Here is a 16,518-nt window from a genome sequence, read left to right as displayed (position 1 = left end):
CGGTGACGACACGGCGACGCGACGCGCGTACCAACCTGCCAGGTGTACGAGACCTGGCCATCTGCATCTGGCCATCTTGGCTGACACATTCATCTCACGCCAAGCTTTGATTATGTAATTAATGTAGGCATTTGTTTAGTACACCCACATTGCTAATTAGTTCCTTGGTACTGAGAGTTAAAAACATATCATCTTACAGGATCAGGTCATGCGGACTAGCTAGCGGGTTTACCGGGGCTCCGGTTCGAAAAGCAGGAGTAGGAACGGGGTGGTTTTTAGTCAGTAAGAGTCTGACACTCCCTCTCGCCTCGCCCTAGGCGAGAGCAGTCATTGGATGATTTCCCCCTCAAAAAAAAAGGTCATGATTTACCTCAGTGAATTTAAAACTATGAATCATGTCGAACGTCTGCATATTAATTTGATCTCTTACACAATATAAAGAAAACCACTGAAGAAATGAAAATTCAAATTTGATTTAGAACAAAAGCTAGGTACAGAAATTAAATTAATAGGAAATAGGAAAACTACGTAGTATTCTAATGAAATTGCGCAATTCGTGGCATATGCGCGCCATCTAGCGTGAGTCATGAGCGTGCAAGCTGCACTTTATATGTATATTGACACAAAGCTTTTTGCAAAAAGTGCAAGTGACATTGACGTAACACAAGAATCTCTTTGTTTCCAACTTTCTTTTGTTTTTCAACTCCAGTAAATATCCGAATGGCATTGTAAATATTTGGTTCACAAACACAGCTAATTGACTAGCTAAGTATATAGTGTATTATGTTTTTTTTTTCTAACTTAAATAATTATCTATTCCATATAACTTTGCTATTTAACCAGCTATACGGTTGAATATTCAGCGTAGGCGGTAAGTAGGTACAAAGAAATGTCCATAGTAAAAGCCTAAAACTCTTCAAAGACGTTACTTACAAAGTGATCAAGTATTCTATCAGAAATTGCAAAGAAGTACTACTTAATGCCATTCAATTACTTTTTGCCATCGATACTGTTTCCTTGAAACCTCAAAAACTCCAACAAAAGACTCTTTGTGACATCGAATCACGTCAAAAAAGTATTTCTTGAAAAAAGTTCTCATAATAAAGATTTAGGTTTTTTCGGCGCACGATTCAGGTCATAATACTTAGGTTTTAACTTTGTGATGGGAACAAGGTGAAAATTTCACTCAAAGTCAATTCTTTTTGTTCCTCTCAATGCCATATAAGCTACTAAAATGTGAGACAATGGCGAAACAGCGCTGTCCATGTTAATTGCTGACAGTAGGTATAAGTTTTAACAATCGCATTGTAATGAGTATAAGTTATCCTAGAGTAACCTTCTGAGTTTCATAAACAATTGTTGTTATCTAACCATCGAGGTCTGAAACACATTGACCATAGACGAAGCGTGAAAAGGTTAAAAACCAAACGTGACTAAAATTACAGATTCTATATATTCAAATGAACTTTCTCCGTCAACTTTTGTAAGTGCAACTTCTTAATCAAATCTGCATTTAATATTTTCAATAATTAGATTTAAATATACCTAATTTATTTTTTAAATTAATGATCCCTCGTCCGTGTTATCTAACGTGTGACCATCGAATTATTAATTGAAGAATTAATTACAAAATAAAATATGTTTATGCCTTGTTAATCTGCTAATATTATCGTGTTTTTTTAAACAGTGCGGTATCTGTCTGTAAATATAAGTGACGCTATATATTTTTTATAATAATCTTGTTGTCTGGGTAACATGTAGGTAATGTAGGTTGCGGGCAAATTAAAATATTGCCCAAATAGTGCGCGTAGTGCGCGTTGGGCGCAGGCGCAGGCGTGAGGCACACGTTCGCTCGGTGCGCTCGCGCTCTACGTGTCGACCTCCCTTGGCGGCCACAACGTAATGCTTTTATGTATGTATTTATTTAATTTATTCTCCAGCGTGTATGTGTGCGTATGTACTCACATTTGTATAATTTAATGTACGACCGTTCTTAATAAATATATACTCAGCATACTTAGTTTTTTTTATTTAAGCCATGCCCAAACTTGGCTATAGCACACTTAACCATGGATTGGTTTTAAAAAATAAACATAAAACCAAATTAAACACGTAACTGCAATCGTTGTGTGCGTTGTAATTGTTTACGCTAAAATACCTAATTACAGAGGTACAATAAGAAGGCCACGATTTGTTTCATTGTTTTATACAACCTATACGTAGATACATACCAAATAGATAACGAATTACATTGGTCTGTTCTGTGTGAAAAAGAGCCTCCACACAAGGTCGCTAGGATACACTACGATAGCTGGTAATCACCACTAATTCTTTGTATTTTTCATATATCATGGCTTTGATAATGGCATTACAATATATTTATATTCGTTAAATATAAAAGACAAACGTAGAACTTAACTTGAAGGCTACACGTCCACAAATCTCAATATCAATAGTATTCACTATTCCGAGTGCAATACACGTTAGCCTGTAATTTAACAAGCCACAAATAATTTGCACGTTCTATTACAGCAAATTATAAAAAACAGTTATTACCTATTATTATATTACTACTTTATAAGTCTTTGCCATTACAAATACAAATGATAAAAGCTCAGCTCTAATTTAGCATTAAGAAACGAAGGTCGTCACACATCCATATTTATTTATTAGGTAACTAGGTACGTGGGCCGCACCGGACCTCGCGTAACACGCCCATCGACTCATTTTCGCGACACAAAAAAAGTTGCAAACTTCAAAGTTTGACAGCGCGCGAAAATGCAAACTAATGCACAATATGGCGTCGATGAGCAGGCGATGTTGCGCAAATGTGCGAGTGTAAAGAGTTTTGCTCGGTGTATTATTTATTGATTGTTGAAAAACAATGGCGGGCGCTTGCTGGCAGTGAGTCAGTAGGTCAAGGGTGCGCTGGCCTAGTTACGCAGTGCCGCGCGCCGAAATTCGCGGGCTTACCAGTTGCTAACCTCACTCGGTAGGGAGGGGCTAACTTGTGCCTAACGTGGTTAGTGCGCGCTCACTTTTATTTGACTACGTGTTTCATAAAAGCCATGATGAGCGTTTATTTGACGGATAGAATTAATGTTACCTAACTAACAATGGCTTTGTGTAATTTCTCATTCCGTTTAGTTTCAATAAGTTTAGTAAAGTTCAGACAGGTTTGAACTTTAATATTCCTGCAATGATATTTAACACCGTCAACGAAAGATTACCTAATGTTATTAAATAACAACACATTGAAAATAATTATCAGGTTCTGTTCTTGACGATATTATAATTAATTAATGTTTTGGTCACATTACTTCCTGTAGCATAAACTTTATCGATAATATCTATAGGTACCAACGAGTATGTGCGCGCTATCAAGACAAGACAGATTTAATGAGTGTCATCATTATGGACGACTCTTTCGACCTTCATATTAAGTTGATTACATATTTTATTTATATGTATGTATTTGGACCGAGCCACATCACTAGCAGGCCGGATCTGGAGCACGCGCCACGCCAACCGCTTCTCCTTACATAAACCCAAGTTTAAGGTCGCCTAGATGTTGCCTCTTTGGACAAGTCAAGTGCTCTGAATGCCAGTCACCCACATCACTAGCTATGACAACATACCACCCGCGGCTACGCCACTAGATCGAACTTGTACATTCCAAATTAAGCGCTAGTAGCTACGATCACTGTTTGTGGTTTATTGATAAATTAATTTCACGCCATACATCCTTGGCTGCCGAGGTCGTGAAAGTAAATTATGAATGGAGTAACATACCCTGATGATAACCAGAATTTATAACTCGCACTTCATTACACATTTAAAAATGACTTCCATAGCGATCTGTGTCAGCGCCATCTACCGGTGAGTAGAACTACTTTCGCTAGCAACAGTTCCCTAGCTACAAAGAATTGATAAAACAATATGACTGTAGTTACTACCTTGTATGAAGATAACACTATTATAAGAGATAGAGTTTTTGGCTATTTTAAACATGGATGACCCAGAGAACAAAATACCAGTGTTGTGTTTAGGACCAAAAGGTTCAGGGAAAACCACATTACTGAAGAAACTGCAAAATGCTGAAGGGATAGATAACACGTACAGCCCCGTACCAACAGTAGGAACTAATATTTACGATGTCTATTACATCAACAAACACGGGAAGAAACAAGTGCTTTCCATTAGAGAAGTGGGTGGTGAGATGGCGCCACTGTGGCACAATTATTTGGACGGAGTTGAAAAGGTGAGTTACGTTTGCTAAAAGAAATACGAAATGTGTGTAATAGTTTAAATAAGGTATTGTGTTAATTTCAGATAATTTACGTAGTGGACACGTCTAACCTATGCCAAATATCAGCGGCTGCCGTGTTACTTTACACTTTGTTAGCTGAACCAAGACTCAAAAGTGCTAAAGTAAGTAAAGTAGAAACCAGATATAGTAAAATTACTCACTGCACGGTTTGCGTGGTGGTTGGGCAACTGGCTGCTACTCAGCGTGTAGCGGGTTCCATACCCACACAAATTGTTGTTTCGGATCTGGGTGTTGTATGGGCAACGTTTGTAATCACACGTACGGCAACGTTTTAAAAAGATCCTATTTCTTCTTATGAAGTTGCAGTTGTCCCTTCCTTCATTTATAGAGAAAATATTCTACTTCTTGTTGGCGCTGACTCTTCATGGTTAAACTCTTTTATAGCTTTCATCATGCTACCACACACACATCATTTTACAACATGGCTGAAACTTGCAATTCAAAAGATAAAAGTGGACTCATTCGCGATCCGTCATGTCATTAATAATGGGCGAGAACGCGACCGAGCTCACTACGAAAGTTCAAATGGCAGTTATAGAATAGCCTAGCAGTTCATTCTTAACTCTACTGGTTTACAACTACAATTTGTTTGCTCTCATAAACTTAGGTACGTTGTTTTGTTCCCAGTTCATCCTAGTCCTGAGTAAAATGGATGCGGCATACAGACAGATGCGCAACGAAGCGCTGCTGATGCTGCAATACGCCAGGCTCAGTACAGAGCTATCTAAGGCACCCACACTGCTTGAGGCAGCACCCCTCACAGGCGAGGGCATTGACCAGCTAAAGGCTGCCCTCTGCGACATCAAGATTGTTAATGCTTTTTAGATTTTAAATGTAAATAAAGACACAAAACAAAGTTTATGTTATTTCATTTCATTCTAAGGTAAATTGTATGGTCCCTGTTCCATATTGTAGGAAATATCCTCGCGCTACGTTCAGAATACACGCTCGTCGACCTGCGTGAAGTAATGACGCAGTGGCCTATTATTATGTTTCAGTTGATTTGATACCTAACCCCTTCTGAATACCTAATCCGTTTAATTGCAGCATCGTTTTGAGGATTAGGGCTCCTCGAAAATCATCACGAACCTTTTCTCAAACAAAATGTAGGTAATCTTCCTAAACGTTTGACTTGAAAAGGAAAGTTGTATAACGGAACGTTGACGCATTTTGACAGTGACGTTTATTTATTTACTTTCGGGATCCGGGATTCTGCAGTAACTTGCAAAAATGAACAAATTTAAATGAAAAGTAAACAAAATGGATACATCGAATTTGTGTAGAAGTTGTATGAAAGAAGTGGCGTCATGGGAGAAAGAGAATTTCGATCCTCGAGTTGTGGAAATGTTTTGTTTTTGCACTAATATCGCGGTAAGTAATCACGAGGCGAAACGCAATATATTGTAATTTAGATAAATAAACAAATTCTCGTTATCTAAAATTTGTGATATATCTGAAAGCTTTGAATGAATAGATATAATTCATTTCATACATGATTCATGATTCAGTCCTGCACTATCACTACTAAGCAACATAATAAGATTTTAATGAGAATAATATAATTGTTTTTAAGTAAAGAATTCGGTTTTCAATATTATATAAGTACCACAGAAAATAAATAAAGAAACAATCGATCTGTATACCAAATTTCATCAAAATCATTCGGTACTTTCAGCGTGTTTTATGAACATCCAAACAAACAAACTTTCACATTTATAATATTAGTGTGATCAGGCACATTTTTCTGATTAATTCATGTACTGATGTACCCAATATAATTTTAATTAAATCTTACAGATATCAGAAGATGACAAACTACCGAAGCAGTTCTGCTATGATTGTGCAATCAAGATTGAGTCAGCTTTCACCTACATTACCGAAGCTCACAAAGTAGACGCCACCCTGAAGAATATAATTTCAAGAACAAACACCTCCATTATTGTAGAACCAGAGACACAATCCAGGCACATAGATAACCTCAAACTAACTCTTCCAGATTATAAAATTAGTGCAACCATAGACAGTTACGATGAACACATACTTTTTGATAACATAGACTTGCCGGCCAGTGATAATCAAATCATTCCGGAGAAAAGTTTAGAAGAAATAGAACCAATTGAAAATATTCCTGAAGAAGTGGAGAATGCAGAAGAAAATAATCCAGAGAGTGTGACAGAGAAGCAGAATGTGGACGACACTAAGAAGAATGTTTGTCCCATTTGTAGGAAAGCTTTCACTTCAAAAACTTGGTTCAACAAGCACATGAAGAAGGAGCACACAGAGCATAAATATGTTTGTGCACATTGCCCTAAAAGTAAGAGAACAACTAAGAGAGTTACCATAACTAGAATTTGCCCAATTTTTTTACCAGATTATTACTCCTAGCAAAGAAATACAGCCTTTGAAGCTAGGTACTAGCTTTATATTTTGATACTGTCACCTATAACTTATTAACTTATTTCCAGCATTCTCCAAAGCTTCTCTTCTGTCTGATCATGCTGCAACACACTCGGACGAGCGCAAGTTCGCTTGTTCGACGTGCGGCAAGCGCTTCAAGAGACGCAAGCAGCTCGCGTGCCATGCGCGTGCGCACGCCGATGTCAGACCATACGCCTGTGACAAGTGCAGTATGAGGTAAACTGAACTGATTTCTTTTTGTAACTTTTATAACAACATTTTTGAGACCTGATTAATGCCTTGCGCTGCGTCTATTCTACATATTATTGATTTTCCACAAGCCATGCGTGCATGCTGTTTCAAGTGAGACAGGTGTATCTGAAATGGCTAAAAATGCTAAAATACATTTTCTAGCAGTAAAAAATAGCCCCAGCTAAGTATTATATTTTAAATTATTTTTTGAAAAATATTTAATACCTAATATACAAACCAAATAAAGAGAATATTAAAAAATTCAACTGCACCCACTTCCCCGACTACATTAAACATATCAGCAATCTGTAACTGTTTAAAAAGTGTCGAGATAATATCGCGCGACATCTGTGTACAAACAGAACGTCCTTACTCTTGCGTCTTGATAGTTCACTTCAGTGGCGCTAGTGTTGACCTAGCTCTTATCTCTCGAAGCAAGCCTCTCAGCAATTGGGCAACAAAGGTCACGCGACCTTGAACTCAAGGTACGAAAAACCTGTAAAAGGACCTTGGAACACGACTAGAAACTGCATTTTATATCTTAAGGAAGTCATTTTGCTTGCATATTATAATGATTTTATCTTTATTTCTAGTTAAAGACATTTTATTTATTTTTAACTGTAGACACTAACTCAGTAGGTTCGTACTTATTTATTTACGTTTACTTTTGTTGTGCTTTAAATCAGTACAACTTATTCGTTTACAATATTGTTGCTTACAAAAATGATATTGAAAACTAAAAACTACATTTTTCGACAAGGAACCACGCGATCGTAAAATTTATTTTTACGATAAGATTGACCTTGATACATCCGAGCTAGAAAGGGCCTTGACCTTGGAATAACTAGTTAAATTGACCTTGACCCAGTTACCCACATTTTGGGGCAACCTTGACCGACATGACATAACGAGGCCGCCATTATATCACCGAAACCATGGCCACGAGCGTTTAGGAACGAATATTTGGTGTTTCAAACATTACTCATGTAGGATGAGGCCACTACTCGTAGATACTGGGAGTTTTATGGCTTCCTTTAAGCAAATACTTCTTCACAGGTATTTTAATTAATGTTGCCTATAAACATACCGCGTGCGTCAATCATTTGAATTTAAACCTTACGCTAATTGACAGAAAGGTCACGTCGCTCGCGTTCTTGACCTGCTCAATAGATAGCGTATTGTTAAAGACGCCTCATTCCTATTCCAGGTTCAAGATAAAGAGTATATTGAAGTCCCACATGAAGGTACACGACGGGGATAAGCAGTACTTGTGCTACTTCTGTGGGTGGAGCTTTGCACAAGGTGAGGACCACTCGTTTTATTATTCCGATCTGTTTGGAAAAACCTCACGATTAATAATAATGAATCAATGTATTTTTTCAACCTTAAGCTATTTTGGGAAGGATATAAAAAGTACAAGGTCGACACAGGAGTAGTATTTACATTATTCAGCAACAGCAACATGAATCAGAAATGTTTTGCGTGATTTATAAAACGTAACGTGTATCATAAATTAAATTTCAACTCGCAAATTCTAGCTCTTGGAACAAACGGGTCCTCATTTCAGAGTCTGTTCTATCTCTATACCAAATTTTATCAAAATACGTTTAGCTATTCAGGCCTCAAAGCATAACACATATGCGAAATTTTCACTTATAATGTAGTTTATACCCTAAAACAGAGGTATTTAACTCTTAGATATACGCGTAACTTGCAATCATTTGCTTTCACATCAGCCAAGACAAAGAGAGTTTTCAGCAAATTTTACCAAACTGTCGCCCGAATACTGAAATGCTACTCAATTTTAAGTTGTACTTAATTATCGTGCTATCTCTGTCATTTTACAAAGAATTGATAGGGACAGAACTAGTTTCGAGAGCGTCCTAAAATTGAGTAGCGTTTGAGTATTTGGTCATGTGACTCTCATTTCCCAGCCGGCAACCTGGAAGTCCACATGCGCAAGCACACAGGCGAGAAGCCGTTCTGTTGCAACGAGTGCGGGTTCCGCGCCGCCGTGTCCTCCAACCTGCGCCGCCACCAGCGCCAGCACCAGGCCGCCAAGACCTACGTCTGCAAGCACTGCAATAAGGGGTTCTATGATGCCAGTGGACTGGTGAGTAGAGCTCTTCTGATATATTTTCGACTGTATGTTTGTGACATATAGTTCAAAATCGATTCCTTCAGTTTGTTAGTTTGTAATAGCTCGATTTTAAAGTCCACTCTGTGACCTTTTACCATTAGTCCCTCAATGTTTTTCTTGAGCTTTGCCTTCGGAAACTAAAAACAACACCTTGGTTCTATTTTCGATATACAACAAAAAATCTTTTTAAATAATTAAATTACCGTTACGTGACCTATAAATACTAGTATCAAAAAATATTTATCAAGAGATGAAAAATAAAAAACGCTACTTACTCCTTTTCTATACTCCCAAATGTAAATGGTTACGAATAACGGTAAAGCTGGTCATTAAAATGTTAATGTCAATGTCGAACACAATTTAAAGTAATAGGTAAGTTTTAACGTAACTGGGTATCTAATTTCATTAACATTTTCAGGCTCGTCATTTACGCACACATACCGGAGAGCTTCCATACCAGTGTCCGGGGTGCGCACGCGCATTCGCTGACAGTTGGAAGCGCAAGACGCATCTCATGCGCGCGCACAGACTCGCTCTGCCCGATATACCGCGCATGCGACGCGATGGGCGCACCATTAATTGAAAACCTTCCAATACACCATACATGAGAAACATGTAATTTGTACCTATGAAGTAATCTGGCTGCTTTGCTGTGAAATTACAGTTTCATACAAAACTGCATTATTGTTGGTAGATACATATAAAAGGCCTAATAGTATTTCTTGTGATAATACAAACATTATTTATTTAATACTTATTTATAATTAAAAACTTATTTAGTTTATACATGACAGAACATACCAAAAACTAGTATATAAGTAAGAAAAATGTACAACATAATAGAAATAAAAAGACAGTAAATATTAAAACATAGTTTAATTATTATATTAAATTCTATACAAGCCAACAGTCAACAATCATATAGGATATACCTGAAATAAATAGCTACTGGAAGTACATTCATGTCTACAACACAAGTAGATTAGGGGGAGAATTTAATACCTAGATTTTTAAATTAAATACCTAGATTGAAGCACCAAAACTACTAGTTCTAACATTATTGTTGGGAAGGCATACGTACGGAAGAAGTAAGCACACGAATTTATGGCACCTGCATACCCTTATCGGATTCATTATATCAATATACATAATTTTCCTTACTAAAGATTGAGCTTAAAGTAACACCACACCTATTTTTACACTGGTAGATAGGTAGATGAATGTAATACACCCAATTTCGCTACTCTTAAAATGGATGAGCTCAAATTTGTCAATCGTCGCCGTCGCTTTGAAATGCGTAATGTATATTATGAGGGCCTTATTTCGTTAAGGCGCTATGGTCGGCACCACCAGTCCTGCAAGTCATGTCCACATAGAGACATCAGCACAAACATTAGTGAGGTGATTTTCCTGTCGGCAAATAGTTAGTTGTAGTCCAATTTCAATTTGTGAAACCAGTAAAAATATGGTAGCAAGACTTGGTCGTAGGATACTAGCATCACCACTTTAAGATTCCAAACCTATTATAAAGTTTGTACGCATACCAAAAGTATAGTTCTTGCCTATTGGGGTTTTGCGAATAAATATCGAGATTCGTAAGTGATCAAAGATAACAATCTACATAAAATTGTGTGAATAGATTACAATAGTATTACTATGTATGAAGTTTCTTATGTATATCTTTGTTACGAGAGTTCGGATACATTGGTTCTTTGTTTTAAAACATTTCTAGCAATATTCTAGTCGTATTGTATATTTTATAATATTCTTGTCAGTCCCTACACGGTCAAACTGATGGTTTTACCATTATTTTTCAACAGGCCACGCCTAACATATGTCATTCTAAACTCCACTGTGAATCGTCTTGACAGTTTGTTTGCACTCCCGATGGATCCAGTAAATCTAATATTGATTTTATTGACTCCTATTTATCCATTCAAGTATCTACTAGATGTCATACCATCTTCTTAGTGTTGGCAATGTTGATTTTATTACAGCCATTAAATGCATCTCCTCTTTTCATTTGATTGTCGCTCGATTTGTTCCATGATACTGATTACAATATTCCTGTGTCACTACTGGGCTTCAGACAGTGATCTGCACATTCTGCACGATGTTGGACCACTCCACTTTGGAAGGCACGAGGTAGAACGCCGGCGCTACCTTCTGACCGCACGGACACTTGCAACCTGCACGAATAATAATATCCATTAGCGGTGGCATTCTCAGTTAAAACAACAAATAAAAAAGTTGTTAGCAAGAGGCAGCACCAGCATTGCCTGCTGTTTAATATAGAAATATTTTTTATAAAAGATGCACTCGGTTCCAACACCATACTACTACTAAAAATAATATTTATACAAATATACCATGTAGCTCGATAGATGGTGTTGGGATCCAGTTAAATGGCGACATGGTTTCGTTACCAGCAAAACATTAGGATGCTAGCTTTGACAGCAATTAATTTGTCTCGCTCTGAGGTACTGCGTTTCATTCATGTATAACTCTTATATCAACATTCAAAATAGTATATGCCGATAATGCACACCCGCTACAATGTTAATTTCTGTTTTGGATACCAAGAGTGACTAAATAAAATAAATACGCATGTGATACTGACCCATAATCCAGCTAAAGGATCCAATCTTGTTGAGACACTTGGGGCAGTGCAGCTTGCCCTGCGTGGCGTGCGTGACGTCCCGCATCCAGGCCATGGGCTCCACGAACCACATGAGCCGGCAGATCTCGGGCAGGTCCGCGCGCGCCGCGATGTTCGAGTCCACCATGTTCATCTCGTTGTACCCGTCTAACGCTTGCCGAGGGTCGTGTTCCTGACGAAACAGTAGGTGAACAATTTTTAAGATTTTAGTACATAAAAGATGTAAAATTTGAAATAAATTGTTTGTATGTGTTTTGGGTGTACGATCAACTTTGGATAAGCCTCAGATAAAGTTAACCTTAATATGGGGGTTTTATAGGGGTAGTTTGTATTATAACTCGTTGGTGCCATAGTGAGCAAATACTCTTGTCCGCTGAATTAAGGTAGTTATTTTAAAAAGTGCTGATACAATTTTTATAATAATGGTACCAATATAAAGCTAAAGTTGTAAGCTTTCTTATGGTATATCGGTTTATAAAAACAATTCATTTTTTTTTTTAAGTAAACCTATACGAATCCGCACATGTAGGTTGAGTAGATTTGGTTGCTCGCGAGTGTATTTCTTAGAAAGACAAACTAGTTGTCTAATAGTTAATAGTTTTCCTTTTAATTAACTTGTATCGCCAATTTGCACTTCTTTATTTCATTCCACTTATCATACCCCATCAATGATATCACAAAAGTCAAATAAGTCTATATCATATCATATCATATCATATCACTCTCCATACCTGACTGGTTCCCTCCTCACTATCACTGGGCTGGCTCTGGCTCTGGCTTTGACTCTGACTCTGGCTCTGGCCCGGACTGCTGTCCTCGTACTGTTCATCGCACCGCATCTCCATGATCTGTGAGGCGAGGCTCTTCAGCTTTTCCAGCAATATCTCGCCATTCTCCGCACATGTCAGGCCTGTTAACTTGCTCGGTGGGGGACGAATACCTACGAAGTATAAAATAAAGTAATACGTGTCGAATTTTTTTGTTAAAAGTTGCTTTGTAAAACGCCTGCCGTAAATACATTAGCAAAATTATACATTAGCGACATAAAGATACATTATTTTCAAAGACATTTCATCAGGCTAATTTTATTACATTTCGAAATATGTACTGTACAACGATGACAATAAGATACCTACGTTCATATAATCGCAATTTAGACAGTTGTAAATTATTGCTAAAATATTTTAGTAGGCGCAATACATATAATTATTAACTTTAGAATTACATGAAGTTTCCTCACCTTTCTTAGCCAATTCCACCTTGACAGCTTTAGGTATGTGTGGTATGATATTGCTCTGGTTGGCCACGATACGCCTGCACTTCTTACAGCGGTACACAATGGGATCTGGTCTCTCCCTCACCAGCCCCGGGTCTGGCTTCACCAGGTCCGCAAACAACTGGGGCAAGATCTTCACTGGAAAGTTTACCGTAGATGAATTTGTGAAGAACTTTGATGTGCAATTATATACTAACAAATTCTTACTTGATTACACTACAATAAGTGTATAATAAACAATAATTATCAACTTATTATTAAGTTATTTAAAAATGTAATATATTTATATCCATACATACTAAGGCATAATACTTAATTGTTTCTTCAATAACTATAATGACTTAGTACTAAATCTTTTTTAATTTCCATAGTAAAACAACATACCTACCTACTTAATTACCTATATACTGCTACATACCTACTCAATGTAAAACCTGGCGACAATGTAACATCTGGCGAGCCTATTGCCATACATCAACACAATTCCAATTCTGCACTACTGTTTTGAATATCCAAACAATACTTTGCCTTTTTCTCTGAAGATCGACTTGGAGGTGGCTTTGGAAGACTTGGAAAGCCTCCTTTATGTAAATGCAAATAGAAAACAATGTAATATTGGGTAAAAGAATTGTAGAATAGCCTCCTCAACTACATGAGGAGCTTGTTTGTGGCTGTGGCTTAGATATAGTCATGCTGACTAACTGGTAATAGCCAATGCGAAACTAGCTAAATTGGATGAGTAGATAGGAGCATTCTATTTCATTTACTACCATATTTAAACTTTGCCTTAGATAGCATATTCAGCCTATACAAAAACCTTTTTAAGGTAATTGAAATATTAAGCAGTCTCTTAAAAAATAATATAAAACTTCTTTAGCATAGAGAGCACTCACCTTCTTTTAATTTCTGTCCAGCCAACTTCAATCGGAACTGTTTAAACCGTGGATCATCCCTATTGATTGTGTATCCCATATGCCCAAACAACTTCAGTTGGGCTACAAACCCCACATTTGGGCCCACAAACCTTCTTTTACTCTTCACTAGGGAAAATGCATCTTCATAACATAATCCATACTTCTCCATAATGAAGCCTATTACTACTGCTGCTGACCGGGACACTCCAAAGTGACTGAAAGGGTAATTAACAAAAACTATATAATTGGTAAAGCAATAAACTAAAGAGTTAAAGAAAATTATGTTAAATAAAATAATTACAAATTCTAAAACTTTTCTCCATTAATGTAATTTCCATATGAGACTAACTAACTGACAATACGCAAATTTTTAACATCATGGACTTTCTTATTACAAATGAAATAATATTATTATTGGTATTAAATATTTAATAATACTAACCAGTGTACCAGAACTGTTCCTCCATCTGCAATAGCTTGCTTGATGAAGTTGTTGGTCTCAGGCAGGTGGCTTATTAGATCCTCCTTTGGCACATCAGCCACTAGAAATGGAATAGCAAAGTGATAAGACATTTACACATTTCGATAACCATAACACAAGCTAGTTTCATTTGCCATGGCCAGGGGGCCAGCCTACTGTCATACATCAGCACCATTCCAGACTTCATGTCAATATTGAGAATTATCACTATCTCAAAAATTGTCTTAATAGTTTTAGTGTACTCCAGAACTTCAAGACTTCTTGAGAATTATCACTATCTCAAAAATTGTCTTAATAGTTTTAGTGTACTCCAGAATTAATCCAAGACCTCTTGCTTGGCAGTCACATTAAAGCACAAAGAACAACCAACTAAGCACTAATATGATAGTAGATTTACTAATAAATAAAATAAAACTTACTTTTAACATAATGGAATACAAGGTTGGCTCGCTCCAGTATAGACCGAGGCAGTGGCACCACGTCTATGGTGAGGATGTGTGTAATCTGTAGCTGCTCCAGAGATTTGTAGTCTCTTGCACATGCCAAGTTTCCTGGAATGTAGAGAACACATATATGTGGTCAAATAACTGTTAAGATCTTTGTGAAAGTAAAATAAAAGTTAAGATTAAATCTTTAAAAATTTTAAGGTAATTTAAATATGCACCTATGTTTTTGAGTACACTTGTAGACTTGGGAATTGCTATTTTACAACATACATACAGATAAACTGTAACAGTAAACTGAATACAGCTATATAGGGTTTGTGAATAATAAGTAAACATGTTATATTAATATATTAGTGATGTAGGCTTGCATTGTTTTGTTTGTGTAGTATGTTAGTGTTGTTGTATGGTTATGATGTGAAAATATGCATAGCCAACCTAAGTATAATCGCTCGTCGATGAGATCAACACTGATGCCGAAGCAATCATCCGGATCAATGTCGTCATCTTCAGCGTGAACCTCTACAGCAGCCACCTTATGTCTAGCCATCTAATACCGTGCTGAAAATCATCAAATCATTAGGTAATCACCACTTTAATCATTTATAACGCCAGTCTAACAATGCTTTCGCTACTCTAGAGTAGTTTGAGTGCAAAATAACTTTAAATAAGGGTCAAAAACACTGAATACACACACACCTCGAGAAAATCAATACTTGAAAAATCAATACACGTACTCGCGCAGGCACTGTAATCTCTTTGATTTTGACAGTAATGTAAAGATTAAGCAACACAAAGTATATTTACACTTATAAATAATACAATTTAAGTAAGTAAACTTAAATAAATGAGACGAGAAAACGTGGGGCTCTATGAGAAATTCGCCCGCGTATTTCTTATTTTGACATTTCGTTTGACAGTTGTGTATTTTCATTTCATTTCATTGCTATGTTCCGTTTAGTTTTTCTAATAAAGCACGATATTGTTTACAAAACTTTTGTAGGTACAGTTTATTTTTATATTGTCGAATTCAGCTACTTGTTTATCAAATTGCATGTTTTAGGCATATCCACATACAGAATAAGTAAATTGTTGATAGTCTCCACAGTCCAGTAACTTTAAATCTAGGTTAATAACAACCTAAAGGCGATACGCTCATAACGCCTTTCTTTGTTAAATAGAATAACGTTAAACAATGTTATATCAAATCACATTGGACTTTGCCCATTACTTAACAGCTGAGGCCCGGGTCCAAAAGTACACTAGGTCACATTGTTACTTAAATTGCTAAACTACTTCCAAAGAACTCATATTAGAAAGCTTAATGATGTCAGAAAGGATGAACTTTGGACTCTCCTTGAAAGAAATATGATGTAAAAACCTATTTAAGCAAATGCTGATTTCAATTTTCGGTGAGTAATAAAGGTAATTACCTAATCTATTATTATAGGTAGGCTAATATTATAAATCTGACGAGTTTGTTTGAACACGCTAATCTCCGAAACTACTGGTTCAAATTGAACACCTAATTGTTTTTCTGTTGGATAGTCCTCTTATCATTTATTACTTTTTTCAACATAATATCATGCCAACTAAGATAATTCTATGACAAAACTAAGTCTGTGC

General features: G+C 36.7%; 3 protein-coding genes across 4 annotated transcripts; 2 read left to right on the top strand and 1 right to left on the bottom strand.

Moving 5' to 3' along the window:
• The first annotated feature begins 2,823 nt into the window (after positions 1–2,823).
• LOC118263149 (ADP-ribosylation factor-like protein 16) lies at positions 2,824–5,170 on the top strand. Its single transcript, XM_035574959.2, has 3 exons — positions 2,824–4,261; positions 4,333–4,431; positions 4,958–5,170. Exons 1-3 carry the CDS (start codon positions 4,010–4,012, stop codon positions 5,153–5,155), a joined length of 549 nt encoding a protein of 182 aa, XP_035430852.2. The 5' UTR covers positions 2,824–4,009; the 3' UTR covers positions 5,156–5,170.
• Positions 5,171–5,510: 340 nt separating this feature from the next.
• On the top strand, positions 5,511–9,988 carry LOC118262988 (zinc finger protein 664-like). Its single transcript, XM_035574713.2, has 6 exons — positions 5,511–5,701; positions 6,128–6,644; positions 6,796–6,964; positions 8,187–8,281; positions 8,914–9,092; positions 9,538–9,988. The coding sequence occupies exons 1-6, from the start codon at positions 5,591–5,593 to the stop codon at positions 9,700–9,702; spliced, it is 1,236 nt and encodes a 411-aa protein (XP_035430606.2). The 5' UTR covers positions 5,511–5,590; the 3' UTR covers positions 9,703–9,988.
• Positions 9,981–15,816, bottom strand: LOC118262987 (dual specificity protein phosphatase MPK-4). Of its 2 annotated transcripts, none has more exons than XM_035574712.2 (9): positions 15,630–15,816; positions 15,331–15,453; positions 14,869–15,000; positions 14,411–14,510; positions 13,948–14,183; positions 13,019–13,192; positions 12,510–12,718; positions 11,740–11,950; positions 9,981–11,308 (listed from the first exon to the last, which is right to left on the bottom strand). In XM_035574712.2, exons 2-9 carry the CDS (start codon positions 15,440–15,442, stop codon positions 11,205–11,207), a joined length of 1,278 nt encoding a protein of 425 aa, XP_035430605.2. In that variant the 5' UTR covers positions 15,443–15,453; positions 15,630–15,816; the 3' UTR covers positions 9,981–11,204. The 2 variants fall into 2 exon arrangements, with proteins under 2 accessions (XP_035430605.2, XP_035430604.2); XM_035574711.2 differs by having other exon boundaries at positions 15,592–15,815.
• Between the last annotated feature and the right edge of the window lie 702 nt (positions 15,817–16,518).

Source organism: Spodoptera frugiperda, chromosome 12 (assembly GCF_023101765.2).
Source record: "Spodoptera frugiperda isolate SF20-4 chromosome 12, AGI-APGP_CSIRO_Sfru_2.0, whole genome shotgun sequence".
Lineage (NCBI taxonomy): Eukaryota > Metazoa > Arthropoda > Insecta > Lepidoptera > Noctuidae > Spodoptera > Spodoptera frugiperda.
Note: the sequence above shows the minus strand (reverse complement) of the source record. Positions and strands in the feature narration are given on the sequence as shown.